General features: G+C 32.4%; 5 protein-coding genes and 2 long non-coding RNA genes across 28 annotated transcripts; 3 read left to right on the top strand and 4 right to left on the bottom strand.

The window, feature by feature from the left end:
- Window positions 1-2: 2 nt before the first annotated feature.
- LOC128883469 (uncharacterized) lies at window positions 3-2,115 on the bottom strand. 2 transcript variants are annotated; one of them, XM_054135849.1, is made up of 11 exons: window positions 1,898-2,115; window positions 1,766-1,844; window positions 1,674-1,721; window positions 1,529-1,627; window positions 1,354-1,480; window positions 1,197-1,251; window positions 1,030-1,145; window positions 763-844; window positions 667-711; window positions 450-601; window positions 3-395 (listed from the first exon to the last, which is right to left on the bottom strand). In XM_054135849.1, exons 1-11 carry the CDS (start codon window positions 1,987-1,989, stop codon window positions 25-27), a joined length of 1,266 nt encoding a protein of 421 aa, XP_053991824.1. In that variant the 5' UTR covers window positions 1,990-2,115; the 3' UTR covers window positions 3-24. The 2 variants fall into 2 exon arrangements, with proteins under 2 accessions (XP_053991824.1, XP_053991825.1); XM_054135850.1 differs by having other exon boundaries at window positions 256-390.
- On the top strand, window positions 32-2,038 carry LOC128883471 (uncharacterized). 8 transcript variants are annotated; one of them, XR_008458992.1, is made up of 6 exons: window positions 32-149; window positions 213-473; window positions 609-649; window positions 776-954; window positions 1,024-1,173; window positions 1,246-2,038. It is a non-coding gene; the product is annotated as an uncharacterized LOC128883471 (long non-coding RNA). The 8 variants fall into 8 exon arrangements; XR_008458989.1 differs by having other exon boundaries at window positions 600-649; window positions 1,246-2,036; XR_008458993.1 differs by having other exon boundaries at window positions 609-725; window positions 1,246-2,017.
- A 38-nt stretch (window positions 2,116-2,153) lies between the features above and the next one.
- LOC128883470 (uncharacterized) lies at window positions 2,154-4,588 on the bottom strand. Of its 3 annotated transcripts, XM_054135851.1 has the most exons (12): window positions 4,385-4,588; window positions 4,148-4,328; window positions 3,950-4,072; window positions 3,673-3,767; window positions 3,524-3,625; window positions 3,316-3,467; window positions 3,155-3,258; window positions 2,985-3,103; window positions 2,801-2,909; window positions 2,573-2,665; window positions 2,450-2,521; window positions 2,154-2,393 (listed from the first exon to the last, which is right to left on the bottom strand). In XM_054135851.1, the coding sequence occupies exons 2-12, from the start codon at window positions 4,272-4,274 to the stop codon at window positions 2,275-2,277; spliced, it is 1,215 nt and encodes a 404-aa protein (XP_053991826.1). In that variant the 5' UTR covers window positions 4,275-4,328; window positions 4,385-4,588; the 3' UTR covers window positions 2,154-2,274. The 3 variants fall into 3 exon arrangements, with proteins under 3 accessions (XP_053991826.1, XP_053991828.1, XP_053991829.1); XM_054135853.1 differs by having other exon boundaries at window positions 2,985-3,091; window positions 4,148-4,425; XM_054135854.1 differs by lacking the exon at window positions 4,385-4,588 and having other exon boundaries at window positions 4,134-4,272.
- A 130-nt stretch (window positions 4,589-4,718) lies between these two features.
- Window positions 4,719-9,965, top strand: LOC128883511 (splicing factor 3B subunit 1-like). Of its 3 annotated transcripts, none has more exons than XM_054135948.1 (19): window positions 4,719-4,816; window positions 5,019-5,194; window positions 5,250-5,441; window positions 5,514-5,599; window positions 5,647-5,771; window positions 5,831-6,143; window positions 6,219-6,414; window positions 6,482-6,629; window positions 6,702-7,059; window positions 7,110-7,743; window positions 7,809-7,966; window positions 8,023-8,193; window positions 8,242-8,515; window positions 8,569-8,732; window positions 8,788-8,945; window positions 8,995-9,282; window positions 9,335-9,350; window positions 9,445-9,516; window positions 9,571-9,707. In XM_054135948.1, exons 2-18 carry the CDS (start codon window positions 5,167-5,169, stop codon window positions 9,469-9,471), a joined length of 3,336 nt encoding a protein of 1,111 aa, XP_053991923.1. In that variant the 5' UTR covers window positions 4,719-4,816; window positions 5,019-5,166; the 3' UTR covers window positions 9,472-9,516; window positions 9,571-9,707. The 3 variants fall into 3 exon arrangements, with proteins under 3 accessions (XP_053991923.1, XP_053991921.1, XP_053991922.1); XM_054135946.1 differs by adding an exon at window positions 9,807-9,965 and having other exon boundaries at window positions 4,728-4,816; window positions 9,335-9,516; window positions 9,571-9,758; XM_054135947.1 differs by lacking the exons at window positions 4,719-4,816; window positions 5,019-5,194 and adding an exon at window positions 9,807-9,965 and having other exon boundaries at window positions 5,305-5,441; window positions 5,664-5,771; window positions 9,335-9,516; window positions 9,571-9,758.
- A 157-nt stretch (window positions 9,966-10,122) lies between these two features.
- LOC128883512 (uncharacterized) lies at window positions 10,123-13,264 on the bottom strand. Of its 6 annotated transcripts, XM_054135953.1 has the most exons (13): window positions 13,032-13,264; window positions 12,903-12,983; window positions 12,649-12,833; window positions 12,254-12,512; window positions 12,068-12,202; window positions 11,926-11,985; window positions 11,783-11,879; window positions 11,354-11,695; window positions 11,105-11,300; window positions 10,659-11,047; window positions 10,550-10,604; window positions 10,296-10,500; window positions 10,125-10,251 (listed from the first exon to the last, which is right to left on the bottom strand). In XM_054135953.1, the coding sequence occupies exons 3-13, from the start codon at window positions 12,720-12,722 to the stop codon at window positions 10,213-10,215; spliced, it is 1,851 nt and encodes a 616-aa protein (XP_053991928.1). In that variant the 5' UTR covers window positions 12,723-12,833; window positions 12,903-12,983; window positions 13,032-13,264; the 3' UTR covers window positions 10,125-10,212. The 6 variants fall into 6 exon arrangements, with proteins under 6 accessions (XP_053991927.1, XP_053991928.1, XP_053991925.1 ...); XM_054135952.1 differs by having other exon boundaries at window positions 10,123-10,251; window positions 10,300-10,500; window positions 10,550-11,047; XM_054135950.1 differs by having other exon boundaries at window positions 10,550-11,047; window positions 12,903-12,979.
- A 301-nt stretch (window positions 13,265-13,565) lies between these two features.
- LOC128883145 (general transcription factor IIH subunit 1-like) lies at window positions 13,566-19,007 on the top strand. Of its 5 annotated transcripts, none has more exons than XM_054135191.1 (14): window positions 13,566-14,707; window positions 14,787-15,723; window positions 15,783-15,826; window positions 15,883-17,014; window positions 17,111-17,255; window positions 17,350-17,579; window positions 17,626-17,713; window positions 17,821-17,961; window positions 18,041-18,084; window positions 18,134-18,277; window positions 18,327-18,417; window positions 18,503-18,615; window positions 18,685-18,750; window positions 18,813-19,007. In XM_054135191.1, the coding sequence occupies exons 4-14, from the start codon at window positions 16,469-16,471 to the stop codon at window positions 18,996-18,998; spliced, it is 1,794 nt and encodes a 597-aa protein (XP_053991166.1). In that variant the 5' UTR covers window positions 13,566-14,707; window positions 14,787-15,723; window positions 15,783-15,826; window positions 15,883-16,468; the 3' UTR covers window positions 18,999-19,007. The 5 variants fall into 5 exon arrangements, with proteins under 5 accessions (XP_053991166.1, XP_053991165.1, XP_053991167.1 ...); XM_054135190.1 differs by having other exon boundaries at window positions 14,787-15,475; window positions 15,525-15,723; window positions 15,783-17,014; XM_054135192.1 differs by having other exon boundaries at window positions 14,787-15,826.
- On the bottom strand, window positions 16,630-17,435 carry LOC128883153 (uncharacterized). Its single transcript, XR_008458759.1, has 3 exons — window positions 16,997-17,435; window positions 16,863-16,943; window positions 16,630-16,723 (listed from the first exon to the last, which is right to left on the bottom strand). It is a non-coding gene; the product is annotated as an uncharacterized LOC128883153 (long non-coding RNA).
- Window positions 19,008-19,016: the final 9 nt, after the last annotated feature.

Genomic DNA, 19,016 nt, shown 5'->3' on the forward strand with positions numbered 1-19,016 from the left:
CACAGAAAACGTTTAGTGCTTTTTTTATTGAAAGCATTTCTTACGTGAGAAGCTTGCAGGCTTTGGAAATTCAAGGTGACGGGACTTGTATAATGTCAACGCTCTTTCTATATCGGGTTTTTGTAACGATTTCGAGGTTTTTTTTAAAGGTTGAACGCATGACTTGATTGCGTCTTGCGGTTTATACAATGTAGAAACATGTTGTAAACTAGGAAGTGAATCAGTTTTTTTTTTTTCACTCGAAAGTGACGCTGATGAACTTTCAATAGACGCTGGCGTGCTCACGTGTTCTTTTCCCGTGGACGATTTTTGAATTATATAATCCGTGTTTTTATCTAATAGGTTTTTTGTATTTTCCAACAAAGGAGTTATAACAGACATAAGAGTGTTCTGAACTAGCAATCATTCATCTTTATTTTGTTTGCGCTAAAACAGTTATAAGACATTACTTGGTGGAGTTTTAGATTTCAAAGGTAGGGGGGGTACTTTTTTTGTATTTTTACTAGGGGTAGATATCCAAGAATGCGTGACACTAGACGATTTGGTGACTGGTGTACGGGGTATTTTTAGTAACATTTCTTCTTGTTTTTTTCTTTGAGGTCTACAAGAGTGTAATGATCCATAATTTAATTTTATATAAAAAGCAACCGTAAGATTGGTTACTACTTTTTTATTTTTTGGCTGTGACGAATCTTTTGCATCCAAACAAATCTGTTATTAAAGAAGTCTGAAGAATGACATTTCAAAAGTGTTTTTTCTTACGGTGGTTTTTCAGAACAATATTGTTTATGAAGCGTTCTGCGTGTTGGCAAAGGTATCCGTTCAACGCGATTCACAGCCACTTCTAAGAATCAAGACAAAAAAGCATAAGGGCAACACTTCTACAAATTATTTGTATGGCGAACGACGGCATTAAAGATAAATTTTACCGTTTTTTTTTAGTGGTACACAAAGGTATGTTTTTTTTTAAATTCTTTATAAAAGATTGTCATTTGACATTTAAATAAAAAACTTGTATCAAAGGCTTACCAGCAGGGCTAGGACGAGAATACGTTCCAAAACGGCAGATTTGTCGTAAGCGTGATGTTTCGTCAGAATAGAGATCCCTTTGAAAACGCAATTCATCTAATTCGTGTTGTTGATACCTTGTGAAAAACGTAGAATGATACAAATGTATTAAAAAAAAAAAAACCAACTCTATTAATTTCTGTTGTTCTTGGATTTGTTCTATTAATCGTGTTTCAGCATAACCTGTTTTAAATTGAAAAAAAAAAGGTGAAGCATCAAAAATGAATTTCCTTACAACGGATCTCTATTTGTAAACAATGCATCACGTTATTTGGTGTTCCCTACCTCTGGCTTCAATGAGACTTGTTTCATAAGTTAAAGTACAATCATCAATTTTCCGTTGAAGATGCCTTTCCGTTTGTTGAATACGGCGGCAATCCTCTTCAAATTCTAACAGTCTTAAGTCTAGTCCCTAAGGTATTTAAATCCATTCAATTTAAATTTTTGTTGAAATTTTTACTCGTTTGATAAATATCCATTTTTCGTCTGGAGGTACGCGAAATGTTCCATCTTTTTCAACAAAAGGTTCCATGGCTGTTGCAAACGCTTTTTGATCATTCTACCGTGTAACTTTACATAAGAATATCATCTTAATGACAGGGTACCATAAGAAGTGTATGAGTGGATGCTAATTCAGCCAATTGTTGCTGATACTATAAACGAAAAATTAGTGCATGACGTTTTTTAAAAAGTGTACCAAATCGGTAAGTTGCATAATTTCATGATTTGATTGCGCCCATCGAGGAAGAGGTTCTTCAATTGCTTGATGATTATATCTGTTAGTCAATGAGAATGATGTGACGAGTCATATGCAAGTTGTTGATAGTACTCATTTTGAGAAGTATGACTGTATGGATTCCATCCAAACACCTCTGTGGGTAAAGAATCTGCTTGTCCATCTTTATAAGAAGATTTATCCATTGTTTATTTTTAAAAGTTTTTAAAATCAGACTTAAACCTAAAGTGATAAAAAAAAAAGAATTTTTGTTTTTTAACACTTTGCTAACCATTCAATACCCTTGTGTTTCATTTTTTATACTCGATGCTTTTTATTTATTTAAAAAAAAAACTGATTAATTTGCCAGCATTGTTGTTTGTCTTTCGAGTGATTGTATTTTTTGTTGTTGTAAAATAAGTAATTGTATAATTATTTAATAATAACTATAACAACAATAGAACAATTTTTAGCTTTTTTTAAAATAACATTTAAATTTTTTCGTAATCTAATGAGCCTTCTAATTTTTTATTTTCGGCTATTTTGCGTGTAGCTCTTATGAAATCTTCTTGAATAACATAATCTCTTTCGGCTCGAATTGCAAACATACCTAACATAATAAAAATTTTCTTTCATAAAAAAGCTTTAAACACAAAAAACCAGAACCTGCTTCAGTGCAAATATTTCGTAAGTCGGCACCATTAAATCCGTCGGCTATTTTACATATGGCTACATAATCTATTTCAAAAAGAAAACTATAAACATGTTTTAAAGATAAGGACACAATACCGATGTCTCCTTTTTTTGAAATGGAAGCTGTATGAATTTTTAATATTTCAACTCGCGCTGTTTCGTTAGGTAGTGGGATTTCAATTTTACGATCTTTCAAAATAACAACAATGACAAGAACATTTTAGAATTTTTTTAAAATAAACAATGATATTAAGTAATTCAGTGATAACAAGTTGAAGAACAAGTACGAGAAACAAAACAATATATGTAACACACACTACACACCTAGTCGGCCAGGACGTAACAAAGCTGGATCTAAAACATCTGGTCTATTACTTGCCATAATGACCTTAACAGCTCCCAAATCATCAAATCCATCCAATTGGTTGAGTAACTAAAAAAGAATATTAATAAACTAAAAATGTGTAGAACATTCTGAAAGATTAGTTAAAAAGCATTTCAAACATACTTCCATTAATGTTCTTTGAATCTCTCTATCTGCTGATGTTCCTTGATTAAACCGCGTACCTCCAATAGCATCAATTTCATCAATAAAAACTATACACGGTTGGTGGTCTTTTGCATAACCTTAAAAAAATAAGGAAACAAATCATGCGTTTAAATGAAATGTTTTATTACCAAACATTTCACGAATGACGCGTGCACTTTCTCCAATGTACTTATCGACAATAGCAGAAGCGACGACTTTCATGAAATTACACGACATATTTGATGCCATGGCTCTAAACAGAACAATGTAAGAAAAAAAATGACAACGAATTTAATCGTTTATTGAATACTTTGCAAGGAGTGTTTTCCCGGTGCCCGGAGGACCATACAGTAGCACTCCTTTTGGGGTCTTGATCCCAACACGCTTAAAGAATTCAGGATTTGTTAAAGGTAGCTCTACAGCCTCTCGTGTTTGCCTTAGTTGCTCCGATAAACCTCCCACCTGAAAATCCGTGACACTGTTTGATATGACTTTTAAGTTATGTGGAAAAAAATTACATCTGAATATTTTATATTTCCAGGATCCTCATTTAGCATGCTATACACCGTTGGATCAACTTCACGAGGAAGCTTATGCATAATAGTAAGGGTTGTCATATCCTAAAGACACTCGAATCACCTATTTTTTGTGTTGTACTGTTTCATACCAAAGCAACACGTGAACCGGGAGTTAGTAAAGCTGGATCAAGTAATAGTTTCTTTCCAGTAACATAACGCGGTCCACTCGATGCTTTAACTATAACTGTTACACAAAAAACCGTCATGAAACGATAACGATAAATTTATTTAGCAGTGCAATGAAATAAAGGAGGGTTACTCATAAAGAGAATAATAAAATTGTATACAAAGACAGAATTGTTGAAAAAAAATAAAAGAGTCATAGGTAATCAAAAGGTTTTTTGAAAGATTAAGAAAAAAATGTACATTTCTCATTGTCTTCTAAATGTTTTAAAATGTCTCCAACAATTTGGCCCACGGAATGCAAAGATCGTAAATCTTCCTCTGTTTTTTCGTATAAAGCGTTCGCTTTTTTGACATTATCACGAACTAGAAAAAAAACAAACAAGAAAATAAAAGATTAACTTGGATATTTTATCAAAAAAATAACTTGTTATGACGGACGTATTTCTAATCTCGATTCCACTTCACGATGTTCGTGCAATTTAGAAACATAATCTCTCAAAATTTGATTCTTAGTTCCATCATTATACGAAGCGTTATCCGAGTAAGAATTAACTGTTGTGGCCATAGTCAAAATTTAAAAAAAATTTTTGATGAATGTTTGAAAAGAGGAAGTCACACGCTACCATTAAAAAAAAAACTGTAGAGGACAGATCTGTGACAGAACATTGACACTACCTTTTTTACAAAAACAACACATGAGAAAAAAAATAAAACCAGACTTAACCTTGTGTTAAAAAAAAACTCGTTTAAGTATAAGTGATGAACTGACGAATATACAAGTTTTTATAAGGTATAGCTTATAAATCATTTTAAAAATAACATCAGTTTTTTATGAATCAAAGTAAACATATTTTTTATTGCTTAATATCAAGAGTGTTAAAAAGAATTTGAACAGAGTATTTGTTGTAGAATGGGTGTTTCATTGTACAGTCAGATAACACATCATAACGCATTGGCGTAAAAACAGAAAAACAGAAACCTTGACCTCGACTTATCTCGGGACAGCTCTTCTATATCTAGAGTGTTACAAAAAGTGCTATTTTTTTTTTTTGTTATAAAATTGCATTAGAAAATAAACTAGGTTGTTTCTATCAAAAAAATTGAAAGGTAAATTGAGGGTTTTTTCATATTTTGTTTAGATTTAATACCATTAATGAAAGATTACTGAACTATGCTATTATTTCAAATATTACAATAAGGTTTTTTCTTTATAAAATATTTAATTTCACTTATTCAAGCAATCACTTTCGTGTGTTATAAAAGAGTCTAAATTTTGAAATCATCGTTTCCAATGTTTCTTTTTTGTCAGAAATCTTTGATTGTTATGTAGCGGAATGACAAATATGGACTTCTTTCACTTTGGTTTAGTATAAATTAATAAACACCTTTCTTACTTGTTAAATATTTTTCTTTCGAATTTTACTTGGAGTTTTTCGAAATTTAAAATTATTAGCGTTATGTCAAATACTATTAACACTGATTTAAGTATGTTTTTTATAATGTAATTAAAGCAATGGTAGAAGTACGTATTGGTGTTTAGAAAAATCAAAGTATGCGCCCTTTCATGCACAAGATAAAAATGGATATGATGATAACATTTATGGCGGCACCGGAGTGCTGTCAGGTCAATATGTTTCAGTAGAATGTACTGAAAATGAAGAGACTATTCATGGAAATGGTGTACTCAATTCAACTCATTCCATGTATGGTGGTTTACAAAAACCTTCTTTAAGTGAGTGTGTTCTTTTTTTTTTTTGTTTAATGAAAATTTAATAAAATTGGATTGAAAAATGATGGAATGCAGATGACATAAGTCGAATACAAGATTCTGCTAGAATGGATCATGCATTACACAGTGAAGACACGGAAGACGTTTTTGCCGAGCATAAAGTGAGTGACTTACTGTCCTATCATTTTGTAAACTTTTTATTCAATAGAAAAATAAATCAATAAGTAGTCGTGAAGATGCTTATCGATTAAAAAGGTTCAATCAAATGCTTTCGCCTGAAAGGCAAGATCCTTTTGTTGAAAAAACTCCTTCACAGGAATTACGGACTTATAGGTAATTGAATGAATTTTTGTTAATCAAGTCATCTTTACACACTTCGCTAATGTTTTCAGTGACGTGATGGCAGAACAAGAGTTAACAAGACAAAAAGCAGCATTATTACGCGATTTGAAAAAAAGAAGCCGCGAAGAAAAACCACCTCAGGATATGAGTGAGAGAGAATCCTTTGGAGAATCTGAGTATTCTTCAGAAAAAACTTCGTATAAAGATAGCTCTTCAACAAAAGCGAATGCTGACGAATGGGATATTCCTGAATGTGAGCAAGAAAGTAGTATGGATAGTTTGCTCTTAACTCCTGAAAGATCTTCTCATCAAGGACAACATTCCAAACGAAATCGATGGGATTCTATGCCATCTGAAGATCAAGTAAAATTTTTTTTTTGTTTCGTTTTTTTCAACCATCAGTCCGGTGGTGTACACAATTTTGTTGTGGTGCATTAGAGTGATGCTGAAACACCTCTGCGAGGTCAAACTCCTTCACGTTGGGGCTCTGAAACGCCTACATCAAGTACAACAGCCGATACGGGAACTCCTAAACCAAAAATGAGCCGATGGGATAATTTAGGGTCTGTTTCATCAACTCCAAACAACGCGTCATTTTTAAAAACTCCTGGTGTCACACCTTTGGGGATGACAGGTGTTGTTTTATAATGTTTTTCACCTTCTCATTTAAAGTATTTCTTTCTTCTCTTATCAATTCAAAGGCTTTTCAATGAGTACACCTTTGACACCAACAATTATTGCGGGTTTACCACCTGATGAAATTTTACGTTTAAGAATACAAACTGAGATGGATAAACGTTTAAGACCAATGACAGATGAAGAAATCGATGCAATTATTCCTACAGAAGGGTAAAAATGATTGTTGTTAATTGATTTGAAAAGATAAAACATCTGTTAATCAAATAAAGTATTTTGATTTAGATATGAAATAGTCGACCCTCCTCCGGATTATGTATTACCTTTACGTCCATCGCTACCATTAGCAGCTGCAGCAGCTGCAGCCGCAACATCGTTTGAAGGCTCCACACCTTTTTATACTATGCCGGAAGGTTCAACGGGACCATTAGAACATGAATTTGTTGGTTTCACAAAAGATTTAGAAGATGTCACATTAAAAGCAGAAGATTACCAAGTTTTTAGTAAATTATTTACGGATGTGAACGAAGATGAACTCACAAACGAAGAAATTCAAGAACGTAAAATTGCAGCTTTACTATTAAAAATAAAAAATGGGACACCACCTATACGTCGTGCAGCTTTGAAACAAATTACAGAAAGAGTTCGTGAGCTCTTCTTTTACTCTATTTTGAAATGTTTCTTTTTTGTTAGGCACGAGAGTTTGGCCCTGGACCATTATTCAATCAAATTCTTCCATTAATGATGCAATCAACGTTAGAAGATCAAGAACGTCATTTACTCGTCAAAGTCATAGATAGAGTTCTTTATCGTTTAGATGACGCAGTGCGGCCGTATGTTCACAAAGTTTTAGTTGTTGTTGAGCCTCTTCTCATTGATGAAGATTATTATGCTCGTGTGGAAGGTCGAGAAATAATATCAAATTTAGCTAAAGCAGCGGGTCTTGCTACGATGATTGCAACAATGAGACCCGATATAGATCATGCAGATGAATATGTTCGTAATACGACGGCACGCGCTTTTGCTGTGGTTGCCTCAGCTTTAGGTATTCCAGCCTTATTACTTTTCTTAAAAGCAGTATGTCAATCTAAAAAATCATGGCAAGCAAGACATACTGGCATCAAAATAGTTCAACAGATCTCCATTTTAATGGGATGTGCAGTGCTTCCTCACTTGAAGCAATTAGTCGATGTTATAGCTTCTGGTTTACATGATGAAGAACAAAAAGTGAGAACGATTGCTGCTTTAGCCGTGGCCGCGTTAGCAGAAGCCGCTGCACCTTATGGTATTGAAGCTTTCGATTGTGTCTTAAGACCATTATGGAAAGGTGAAAAATGTTTTTTTCTTTTAGTTGTTTGAAATGACATTTTATAATCGTACAATGTTTAATAGGTATTACTGAACATAGAGGAAAAGGACTGGCTGCTTTTTTAAAAGCTATCGGAATGATTATTCCCTTAATGGACAAACATCATGCCAATTATTATACCCGTGAAGTCATGGTTATACTTATACGAGAATTCCGAACCCCTGATGAAGAAATGAAAAAAGTATACAAGGGTTTTTTATATAAATTAACTTTTCGTTTCTAATTTTTTTTTTCTAGATTGTTTTAAAAGTGATCAAACAATGTGTTATGACGGATGGTGTGGAAGGAGATTATATAAAAAATGAAGTTCTTTTACCTTTTTTTACGTCTTTTTGGGTTGTGCGTAATGCACTGGATCGAAGAAATGCACGTCAAGTTGTTGAAACAACAGTGGAATTAGCAAAAAAAGTACGACTTAAATTTGTGTGTTCTTGACATGGTTTTTCTGTGTAATAGGTGGGTGGAGCAGCTGTTATTCAACATATCGTTCCACATTTAAAAGATACATCAGAACCTTATAGACGTATGACTCTTGAAACTTTAGCTGAAATAGCTGAATGCCTAGGTTTAATGGGAGTCAATCAACGTTTAGAAGAAATGTTAGTGGATGGGTTAATGTTTGCGTTTCAAGAACAAACAGCGGATGAAACCGTTTCAATGCTTAATGGTTTTGGTACAATTATGAATACGTTAGGGGCTCGATGTCGACCCTATTTACCTCAAATGGCAGGTAAAAACAAAGAGCAAAGAGAATCGTTGTACATGAATCATGCATTATGTAAGGTACAATTCGTTGGAGATTAAATACACCTTCATCACGTAATCGTCAACAAGCGGCTGATTTCATCGCACGCATCACAGTGATCATGAAACAGTGTGATGAAGAGCAAATGTTAGGTCATTTAGGTTTATATTTGTATGAGTATCTTGGTGAAGAGTATCCTGAAGTACGTTGTTATCTTTTTTCTCAGGGGAGAGGAAAAATTTGTATTGTATTGCTAGGTTTTAGGAAGTATACTTGGTGCACTTAAAGCGATTGTCAATGTGGTTGGAATGCAAAATATGTCACCGCCGATCAAAGATTTATTACCACGCTTAACTCCAATTTTAAAAAATAGACATGAAAAAGTTCAAGAAAATGTGATTGATTTAATTGGAAGGTATTAAGATGAATTATTTGTTTATTAATCAATTGGATTTTTTTTATAGAATAGCTGATCGTGGTGGAGACTTGGTCTCACCCAAAGAATGGGATCGAATTTGTTTTGATTTACTTGAATTACTACGCGCTCATAAAAAAGGGATCCGTCGTGCAGCTGTCAATACCGTCGGATATATAGCTCGTGCGATTGGTCCATTTGACGTGCTTTTGACACTTCTTAATAACTTGAAAGTTCAAGAACGTCAGCTTCGTGTGTGTACGACCGTTGCTATAGCAATCGTAGCTGAAACATGTCAACCCTACACAGTTTTGCCCGCACTTATGAATGAATATAAGTAAATTTTTTTGGGGTTTCAAAACCCTTCTTATATATTTGGTTTTGTATAGAACTCCTGATTTGAATGTAAGAAACGGTGTTTTAAAATCCCTGTCTTTCATGTTCGAATATATTGGCGAAATGGGAAAAGACTATGTTCATACCGTTGCTCCTCTTTTAGAAGACGCGCTTACAGATCGTGACTTAGTTCATCGTCAAACAGCGGCTTGGGCTGTCAAACATCTTGCTTTAGGTGGTTTTCTTTGATGAAATTAACGTTTCACAAACACTCTTGTTATATGTTTAGGAGTTCAATGTTTGGGATGTGAGGATGTTTTACACCATTTATTAAATTTTGTTTGGCCCAATATATTTGAGACGTCTCCGCATCTTGTTCAAGCATTTTTTGATGCAATGGATGGTTTTCGTGTATCGTTAGGTCCGTGTGTTTTACTTCAATATCTTTTACAAGGTCTTTTTCACCCTGCACGAAAAGTAATAGAATTCTTTTTTTTTTTTTTTTTTTATTGTCTTTATGAGTAGGTGCGAGAGTGTTACTGGAGAATATACAATAATGTGTATATTGGTCATCAAGATGCTCTAGTTGCATTTTATCCGGAACTTCCCGAAACACCAGAACATCCTTATAATCATTTTCGTCGCGATTATCTTTACTCAACCTTGTAATATCAACTATTCTCATATCACAAGATACAAATTTTCCATAAAAACAAATTGCATTTTTTTTTCAATGAACATTCGCTTCAAATAGGTAAATCTCCTATTTCAATAATATGTTATTTGAGTACTAGAAAAAAAAAAAAAAAATTATTTATTATTCTAATAAACATATTTAAATGATGAGAATATCATAAAGAAGAAAGCGATTTGATGAAATGAATATTACTTCTTTCATGACGATTTTTTTGAATTATCAAAGATTTTATTGTTACTCATACATGCAATCGGAAGGCATTAAACTTTTTGCCTGAAAAATGCATTCTAATGATAAAAAAAACCAAAAAAAATTACCAACGATGTTTTTAACAATTGTGAACGAAACAACTGAATCCATTTGATTTGTGTTTGGCACGTTGAGTGAATGTGTATAGGGGGCGATTTCAACATTAAACACATTTGCACGTTACTAGAAGTTTTACGATCTTTCCATTGCAATGCACCAGCAGCGTACATCCAACGAAATATTGTACCATTAAAAAGTAACGATGGTGGAATGCTATGGATGACCAAGAAATGAATATTCGACAATATTTTTAATAACCTACTTTAATTTATCAGAATTTTTTCGAGTCATGCACTGATACATATTTGAAACATCTACTAAATATTCCCAAACGATTTGAAAAAACCCAAACAGAAAAGTACTACGAAAACCTGGAATCAAACCGTACAAAGCTATACGATGGACATTGGGGTTTCCTTGTGTTAAAGTTGTGAAACATTGTTGCCCTGGATCTTGAACCGGATAAATAAATTGGTTTTTGAAAAGTTTATGATATACCTTCTTCACACAGTCACGAGCATCAGAAAGCTCTGGAACCCATTCATTATTGCACTCATAGCTTTCTCCTGCTGTTACAATTATTGATGCAATAAGACTATGAATTTCATGTTTTAAGAAACAATCATGTTTTTTTTTATCTTTCTCGTAACACCACTGTAATGCACATAAAACATAAAAATATAGTTTTAGCAAAGTTATGTTCATGTGACGTAATTGATGATTTTTTTTCCCAGCGTACGAAAGGAAGGTTATGACAAAACTAATGAAAAGGTATTCACAAAATAAATATATCATGTCACGTGGCACTCCTGCTTACTCTCTGGTATAATTTAACCAAGCTCCGTTATCATGAACGTTGTGATTCAGTTTAAAAACATTTTCAAGTTTTAAATAATGCGGTAGAGCTATTGGATAACAATAGATTGTTGACTTGAAATTGTCACTTGATCGTCCTATCTCCTTAATAGAGGCTGTAGATGAACATAAAATACCATAACAGCATCTTCTCAGATCTAATAATAAATAAAATGTTTTATTTTATAATAAAAAACAAGCAACTTTTTACCTAAAAGAATATCCTGAATAACGTAACCTTGTAAAGAAGTATATTCCAAAAAAGGTACTCGATAAAAAATATACGATTGACTTGCACGATAAAGCCAAACAGGAATACAAAAGCAATGCATAAGAGCGCAAATCATTTCGCAAGTTAAATTTTTATTGAAAGGTAGCGTGAAAGTATCTTTTGAAATTTTTTTTTTTCCATCAAATGGCCGACTTAATAAATAAAAAATGTTTCTTCCTAAACGCCATTGGAGGTAAACTGAAGAAAAGTAATTCTCTAAAAATGGATTTATTGATTCGGAAATAATCTTCCTATCTTGAAATTTCGGACTTATCCAACAATCTAAAAACCCATTATAACAGCATTTGAATTGAAAGGGTATGTTGAAAACATGGCAAAAAACAAGTCCACAGAAAAACGTCAACATACTTTCACGACAAACTTCCCGTAACGGTAGATTATCGTTAGTTCTACTGTGAATGGTATGTTCATTTGTTTGAACAAGTGAAGGAAGAAATTTGAGAACCTAACAGAATGATTTGAATTTTTTTTTTTTGTATTTGAAACAATACAATTTCAAAGTCAGCAATGCAAAGATATTGAGAATTTTTACAGAATTTTGTCAACAAAACCTGAGAGACAGAAGCAAAACATTTGGATGAATCGTATATGTTCTTAGTCTCGATGCTTTTAAAAGCAATTTTTTTACCCTACATGGCTTAAAAGATATGGTAATTGATTTTTATAAGTAACAAATAATGCAGTCAATTGAGTACGACTCAAATGACATAATGTTTCAAGATGCTTAGGCGTTACGATATGAGCCTCTAAAGAAGTTAAATATTGAATCTGAGAAAACTTAACATCAAAAATCGTTTTCTAAATTTTTTTTTAAATTACAGTTTCATGTGGAAAAGGCAGCATTTGTTTTGTGAAAAAATCCGGAACATCCATAATGACACGTTGAAACAACCAAAGAAGGCGATTGGAAACATCAAAAAGTTTTGGAGGCATCCATTGAAAGCCATTTTCAATCAAACCAAATTCGACATTATCAGAAAAAACAGCAAAAATAGAAGGTAAATTTCTTAAAAGACATTGCTTTGGTGAATTGTCCACATTTCCCTGCTGTCGTTGCGCGACTATAGCACGAATAGTCCTACATATACGACAAATCATAACAGGAATATTTTTCAAGTTTAACAAGCAACATGTTAAACATAACAAATAAAATTCAAAAAGGTTTTCAGAAATATTTGGTTAATGATACACAGCTTTATCAGTATAAAACTTACAAAACTAAATTGTCGTTAGACATCCATACTTTGCAGCCAACATGTCGTAAGGTTGTTAGAATTTCGCTTTCCATAAGGGGAAGAGTTGGAACGCCTTCAGAACATACGGAAAACGCACGACACACATTCGAGGTAACCGTTGATGTTAATTCCTTTTCAATAAAAGATAGCCATCGATAGGTTTTCTATTGGTTCATGTTGAAACACACAGCACGGTATGTTTTCCGATTTTGTAAATAAAGGTTTAAAAATACCTCACAGTGAGTTGCAAAAAAATTCTCATGGACTTCTTCTACGATTGGACCCGATTCCCCACACACAAATTCAAATTCTATCTAAGAAAAACGAACTAAAATTAAAAAAAAAAAAAAAAAAAGTATTACATTTTGTTGTCGTAAGACTTGGATGAAAAGAAGTACTATATTTTTGATTTTATAATACTCTGAATATTCATATCGAATCAAAGGACCACTATCGAGAAGTAAATTCGGATTAAGGGAAACGATTGAAAAGCGCGCCAAAATAAAAGTCACAAATGAGGTGAAATCCGCAAGAATAATCAGTGTTTTTTTTTGTTTACGATAAACTTCAATAAGATTAATGCTACTCAATTCGTTTGGAGTTAAAGCTTGGTAAACAATAGAGGAACACAAATTTGAAAAATGCATACTACTGAATTATTAATTTTCAAAAAAAAAATTATTTCTAAATTCCAAAAAAATTAAAAAAAAATTTGAAATTTTATTTTTGGTAAATAAAATTTGATGACTGAGTTTAGGGAACTTTTTTTGAGCATCTCTAAATTTGTGACGCGACTGATGACTTTCTTATGTATTGGTCCAGAGAAGTGCTTCTAGTCGATCAGATGATATTAAAAATAAATTTATTCATTTAAAGTCTTTCATTAAATAAATAAATTCAAACATGAATTACCCTAGAAATTCAACCCATCTAAAGGATTGGTTATTTTCAAAAGATATGTTAAAAAAAAAACGTATGGATGTGTATAATGAAGCCGAATCTTCTTTTTATAAAAAAATACAAAATTCTGGAGGAGATATTCATCGATTAGCATATCCAAGTTATGATGATATGTGCCATTTAATTCAATATTTTACTGCTCAATTAATTTTTGTATGCACTGAAAAACATTTGGATTATAAAGTTGCCAATACAGCAGTTTGTTTTTTCACACGATTCTACCTATGTAAAAGTCCCTTAAATTACGATCCACGTCGCATACTTTTAACATGCATTCTATTAGCTGTTAAAGTAGAAGAATGTCGTTCTTGTTGTTCAATTCAACATTTTTGTGATGGATTAATATCAAGTAAAGCTCGTCTTAAAGAAGTGGTGGAAAGTGAGGTCATTGTTTTGGAAGCTTTATCTTTCAGTATACGCGTTCTGCACTCAAGATCTTCAATCCATCATTATACTACAGAATACTTCCAAACATATAAACCATCAAATGATGATGTTTCTTATGCACAATTTAATCAGAAAATCATTCGATTAAATAGTGAAGCGGAAAAATTAGCTTTACAAGTGTGTGAAGATAATGAAATACCTTTTCTTTTTTCCCCTTCTTATATTGGAACCGCTTGTTTTTTATATTTATCTAAGCTTGATGATGATTTTAGTAATGCTGAAATTTTTTTTGAATCGATGGTACAAAAAACTCATGAAACCTACTCTTTATCGATTGACACAGTTCGACCTGTGTTATTAGATCTTCAAAGCCGCATAACTTGTTTTGTTGTACATAAAAAGAATGAATTAGTGGATGAAAGTGCAAAAACTGCTTTTAAAACGATAAAGCAAATTGAGCGTTTAATTAAAACGCTGAATAAATCTGTTTTAAAAGCAGCGAATAAGACCTTAGTGCAACCTCTAACAATCAAAATACCCAACAGTATGACTTTAGATACAGTCGAAAGATCTGAGGAACTTTTAGTAAAGGATCCCACTGCAGATGTGGTTCTCGCGCCTACAATGACGAGTATTGAGCAAGAGCAACAAACATGTACACCTCACATTAAACGTTGTCGTGTTGATACAGGTATACAATTCGTTCTTAGCTGTCTACATTTTTTTAATAAACTGATGTGTGTGTGTGTGTGTGTGTTATTATTATTTAGAAGATAAGGATACTTTTTTGTGTTAAGTGATTCTTTTAAAATAAAAGTGACTATTGGAGTTGTTTCATTTTTCACCTGGACCAAAAAATAAATGGGGACTTCTTTTGTTTGGCGTTTACAAAATTCTGCGTACTACAAATAATTCGTTCAACGAAATGATACTGTTTTTCTTCTGTGGAGTAGAAAAGGAAAAATAATGAATTGTTATACATGTTCTGTGGATTTCGACAAGGAAATGTTTTTTTTTAATAAGGGTTTTATATAAAGATAAGGTTTTTCAAGTACAGCTAAAGGCTTAAAACAAATAGGCATTTCACGACTGTTTTGTCGCAAAAACATTTCGTCAGGGATACAAAGCATGAAAGAATATTGGGAATTATCAGTGAAAGTCTACAATAGAAATGGTACAACAAAAAAAAGGAATTGGATTTTAAATCATTTATGAGAGGTTAATTGAGTACATACTTTTGTTTGAAAATTTCCTTGATTAACCAACTCGTTGGTTTCTTCAATATTATCATGGTCCTTTTTTTTCACATAAACTGTATAATTAATCACATCTTTTTTAGCGGGAACAGGTTGATTTTCTTTTAAAATAAAATAAGGTTTCGAGCGAGGGAAGGATTGCGAAATGGTTGCATTTTCAAATGTTATACGAATATATTCTATTTCTTGAATGCTTGGATGAGGTAAAATAGAAAAAACCTGTGAAATCATAGTAGTACTAAAGATGACTAGTATTAAGGTTTTTATTTGACCTGCCGTGGTTTCAAATGAGAATGAATTGGATGCTTTAATTGAAAAGATGTTTGATTTAAAGATGCTGTATTGGATGGGCTTTTAATAATAGACGCCATTTTGTTTTGTTTTGATTCTTTGAATGCTACCAAGGACTCTTGTGAAGATGTTTTTGTTTTTTGTAATAAATCTTCAACAAGTAAAGCATCTTGGTAACATAAACGTGTAGATGATGGTGTGTATGTGTTATGCGGATAGATAATATCAGGTAGAGGACCGATTTCCGAAATTCCAAAAAATTGGTGAGACGATATAATGTCACACAATTTAGGTTGATACCGTGTTAATTTCTCTAAAGGAACGCTACATTCAAATATTTCATATTGTTGAGAGGTGTCTGCTGAAGTGTCATTACAATAACCAATACTTCCCTTAAAAAAAGATTCGACATTTATATACTTCTTCTTTTGATGATTCCTTCCATTTTCTCCTTTATTTTCAACAGATTTTATTAATGTCATTTCTAGGCAAATGGATGCGATGATCAAATTCGTGTCTTAGCGCAATTCTTAAAAAGAAGATTAACTTTATATAGTATTGAAAACGAATATTTTTTCTTTATTGTTTTATTTCATACAAAAAAATATTTGATTTTTTTATATTTTTTAAATAAACAATTTTTTTTTCTTCTTTAAAAAACTGAATTCATTTATTAGACCTGGTTACTAAGGCGAATTATTTTAGTAGACCGTCTAGGCTATGTGATTAAAGAATCATAATAAATTGGTAACAAAAACAAAAAAATTTTAACATGATTTCTGACGGAAGCCTAGGAATGAGATCCAACTTGTGCTTGGTGACCATGAACTTGTGTGAAGAAATTGATTTCTAGTCGTCATCATCTTTGGACGTTTCCTTACTTGTCAATTTTGTGAATAATTTCAATGGACGTCTTAGGATCTTTTGAATGTTATGAAAGGACAAAAAAACAAGAGTCTTTAGGTACTTTAACGCTTTCAAAAGAATCACTTTTCTTTCAACATAAAAATTCGTCAAAATGTACAAAACATGGTATCAAAAATTATACAGCGCATCGTCAACATGCAAAACAACCCATGATTCAATTACGTTTCACAACAGAAAATGGAGTGGAAGATGTCACTTTTGTTTTTCGCGATGATGAAAAGCCACGCCTTGATCTATTAAAAGAGTTCATAACGTTATTTACTAATATATTTAAACTTTTGAATACGCGTGAATCTTTTGCTAGTAACGAAACTAAAACTTTTTTTTCGCCTGCATCGTCAAAACTAACAAGTGGACCTTCCAATGTGTTACCTGCGTTTTATTCGACGACAAGTGACAAAAAAGAGTCCCTATCAAACAAAACAACTGAAACACAAGACTTGTCCTGTACGACTGATAAGATTTTGAAAGAACAATGTTCAGAAATACGGAAGAAAAATCCTTACCTTAATAAGTCTTACCAAGTTAGTGAAAAACAATGTCTTGTACAATCCATATTCTAATGTTTTAAATATAACAAATTTTGAATGTTCTTGTGAAATATTTTTTCATGGAGACAGCAATTAGTTGAGAAAGGCATTCTTTCTGAACAAAGTTTCTGGAAAGACTATCAAATGGAACTTGAGCTATTTAAACAAGAAACACCGGGGATCGAGTCCCACAGTGACTTTTTTAATATAACCAATACCATGGATACTAAAAGGAGTAAGTTAGTATTCAACGTTACGTTGTTTCACTCTGTCAATGAAATAACGTTGAGGTGGCATTAACCTATCCTATTCACTTTTTCTTCATGTAGTAACGGTCGATGCACAACAATTAACACCAAAAGTGAAGGAAGATATTTTGAAAGAATTTCGAGCCATAGCGGACTTGCACACGGAAAATGTTCCTTACAAAATGTCAGAAGATCATTTCTGGAATCTATTTATTCAAAGTCGCTTATTTTTTGAATTGTTGGAATTGGATGTTCCGTCCATTGCAGATACCTCATTCTTCCCTTCGCTCGAAACCATCGTTTCGTCATCAGTAAAAAAAAAAAATTATTTTTTTTTTTTACTTTTTTTTCTATTAGAAACCACCCATTCACAATGCTTTAGAGTTAGAACAATGTGTTCCTTACGATATTAATCTTGTAGCATCGGAAGATTTAGTACGACCAGGTAATATGTTTTATTTTTTTTCTTCCAGTGTGAAAAAAAAAAAGCAACCGTTCAAAAAAAGCTTTTTTTGTTTATTGAATTATTGGTTCTTCGGGAGTATGTTTTAGGGTATGGTACTCTCACAGGACGTGGTGCTCTTGTTGGGGATATGTCATGCCAGCCTTATCGTCGTCATAAAAACTTTTTTATAATCGATCGTTTAAATAACCATTCTGCCACTCTTCTTGAGCGTACTAATACCACATTGGGTAAAATGATTTTCTGTAAATGTGACGTGTCGTTAAAAATGGCCAGTATGAATTATAGCATTTTTTTTCTTTTGAGTAGAAACGGATACAATTACCGGTCCAAGTGTTGCAAATGATCTTGTGGTATTAAAAATTTTAAAACTCCAAAACACCTTTTGATTCTTTATTTTAGTGTCACGAAGAGCGTCCGTTTTTACCTTTAGAATTCTCCTCTTCTAAAGACAATCGGAATTCTTGTTATGATGATACTAATGTTCTTCATCAACAATTTTTAGATACTCTTAACTGTCTTATGGAAACGTGTGAAATGCAAACAGTTATATAAAAGTTATTTTTTTCACTTTATTTGTATAATTCTATGATAGGATGCACTGTCGAGTGGTGAAGCGAAATTTATATTCCTTCTTAATACTAAACTTATTCAAAAACGTCTTGTATCAGAAGATCGACAAAAATGTAAGACGTATTTTTTTTTTTTGAAAACGATGCTAATTAAAAAAAAAAAATTCTTTTAATTCACTACCATTTTGGTAATCATTAGTGGAGAGTATCTTACAGCAAGAAGAAATTCGAAATTTACTTTCTCAAGTGGTCGAGCATCAAATGAAATTACGTGAGTTACTTCATGCATTTTGGATTTCGGATACTCCTCAAGTAATATAATTTCCTTTGAGCTAAAGAAAGAAATGTCTCATGCAAACCTTTGTATACTTTTGTTTTCAGATTGAGCGGCAAACTATGCTAGCTACAGCTATTGAAGCGACTATGAATGAAATCAATACGGTTTCGGCAAGTTTGAATGATTAAAAAAAAAAAAACATTTTGATTTAAAAGCGAATTTTTTTTTTTAGGTGCAATCACAGTTTGTATCCAATTTGGGTCAAGCGACCTCTTTGATTAATATTCGTGCATTATATCAACCTTTAATTGAAGCTTGTAAAACAGCTTTAGATCGATACCATCAATTACGACAATTATCAGAAAGACTATCTCAGCAAACGCAATTATTGACGCGAACCCATTCAAATACTTTATAATAAAAAATTTTTTTTTTT

The sequence above is a fragment of the Hylaeus volcanicus genome, unplaced genomic scaffold (genome assembly GCF_026283585.1).
Source record: "Hylaeus volcanicus isolate JK05 unplaced genomic scaffold, UHH_iyHylVolc1.0_haploid 12221, whole genome shotgun sequence".
NCBI lineage: Eukaryota > Metazoa > Arthropoda > Insecta > Hymenoptera > Colletidae > Hylaeus > Hylaeus volcanicus.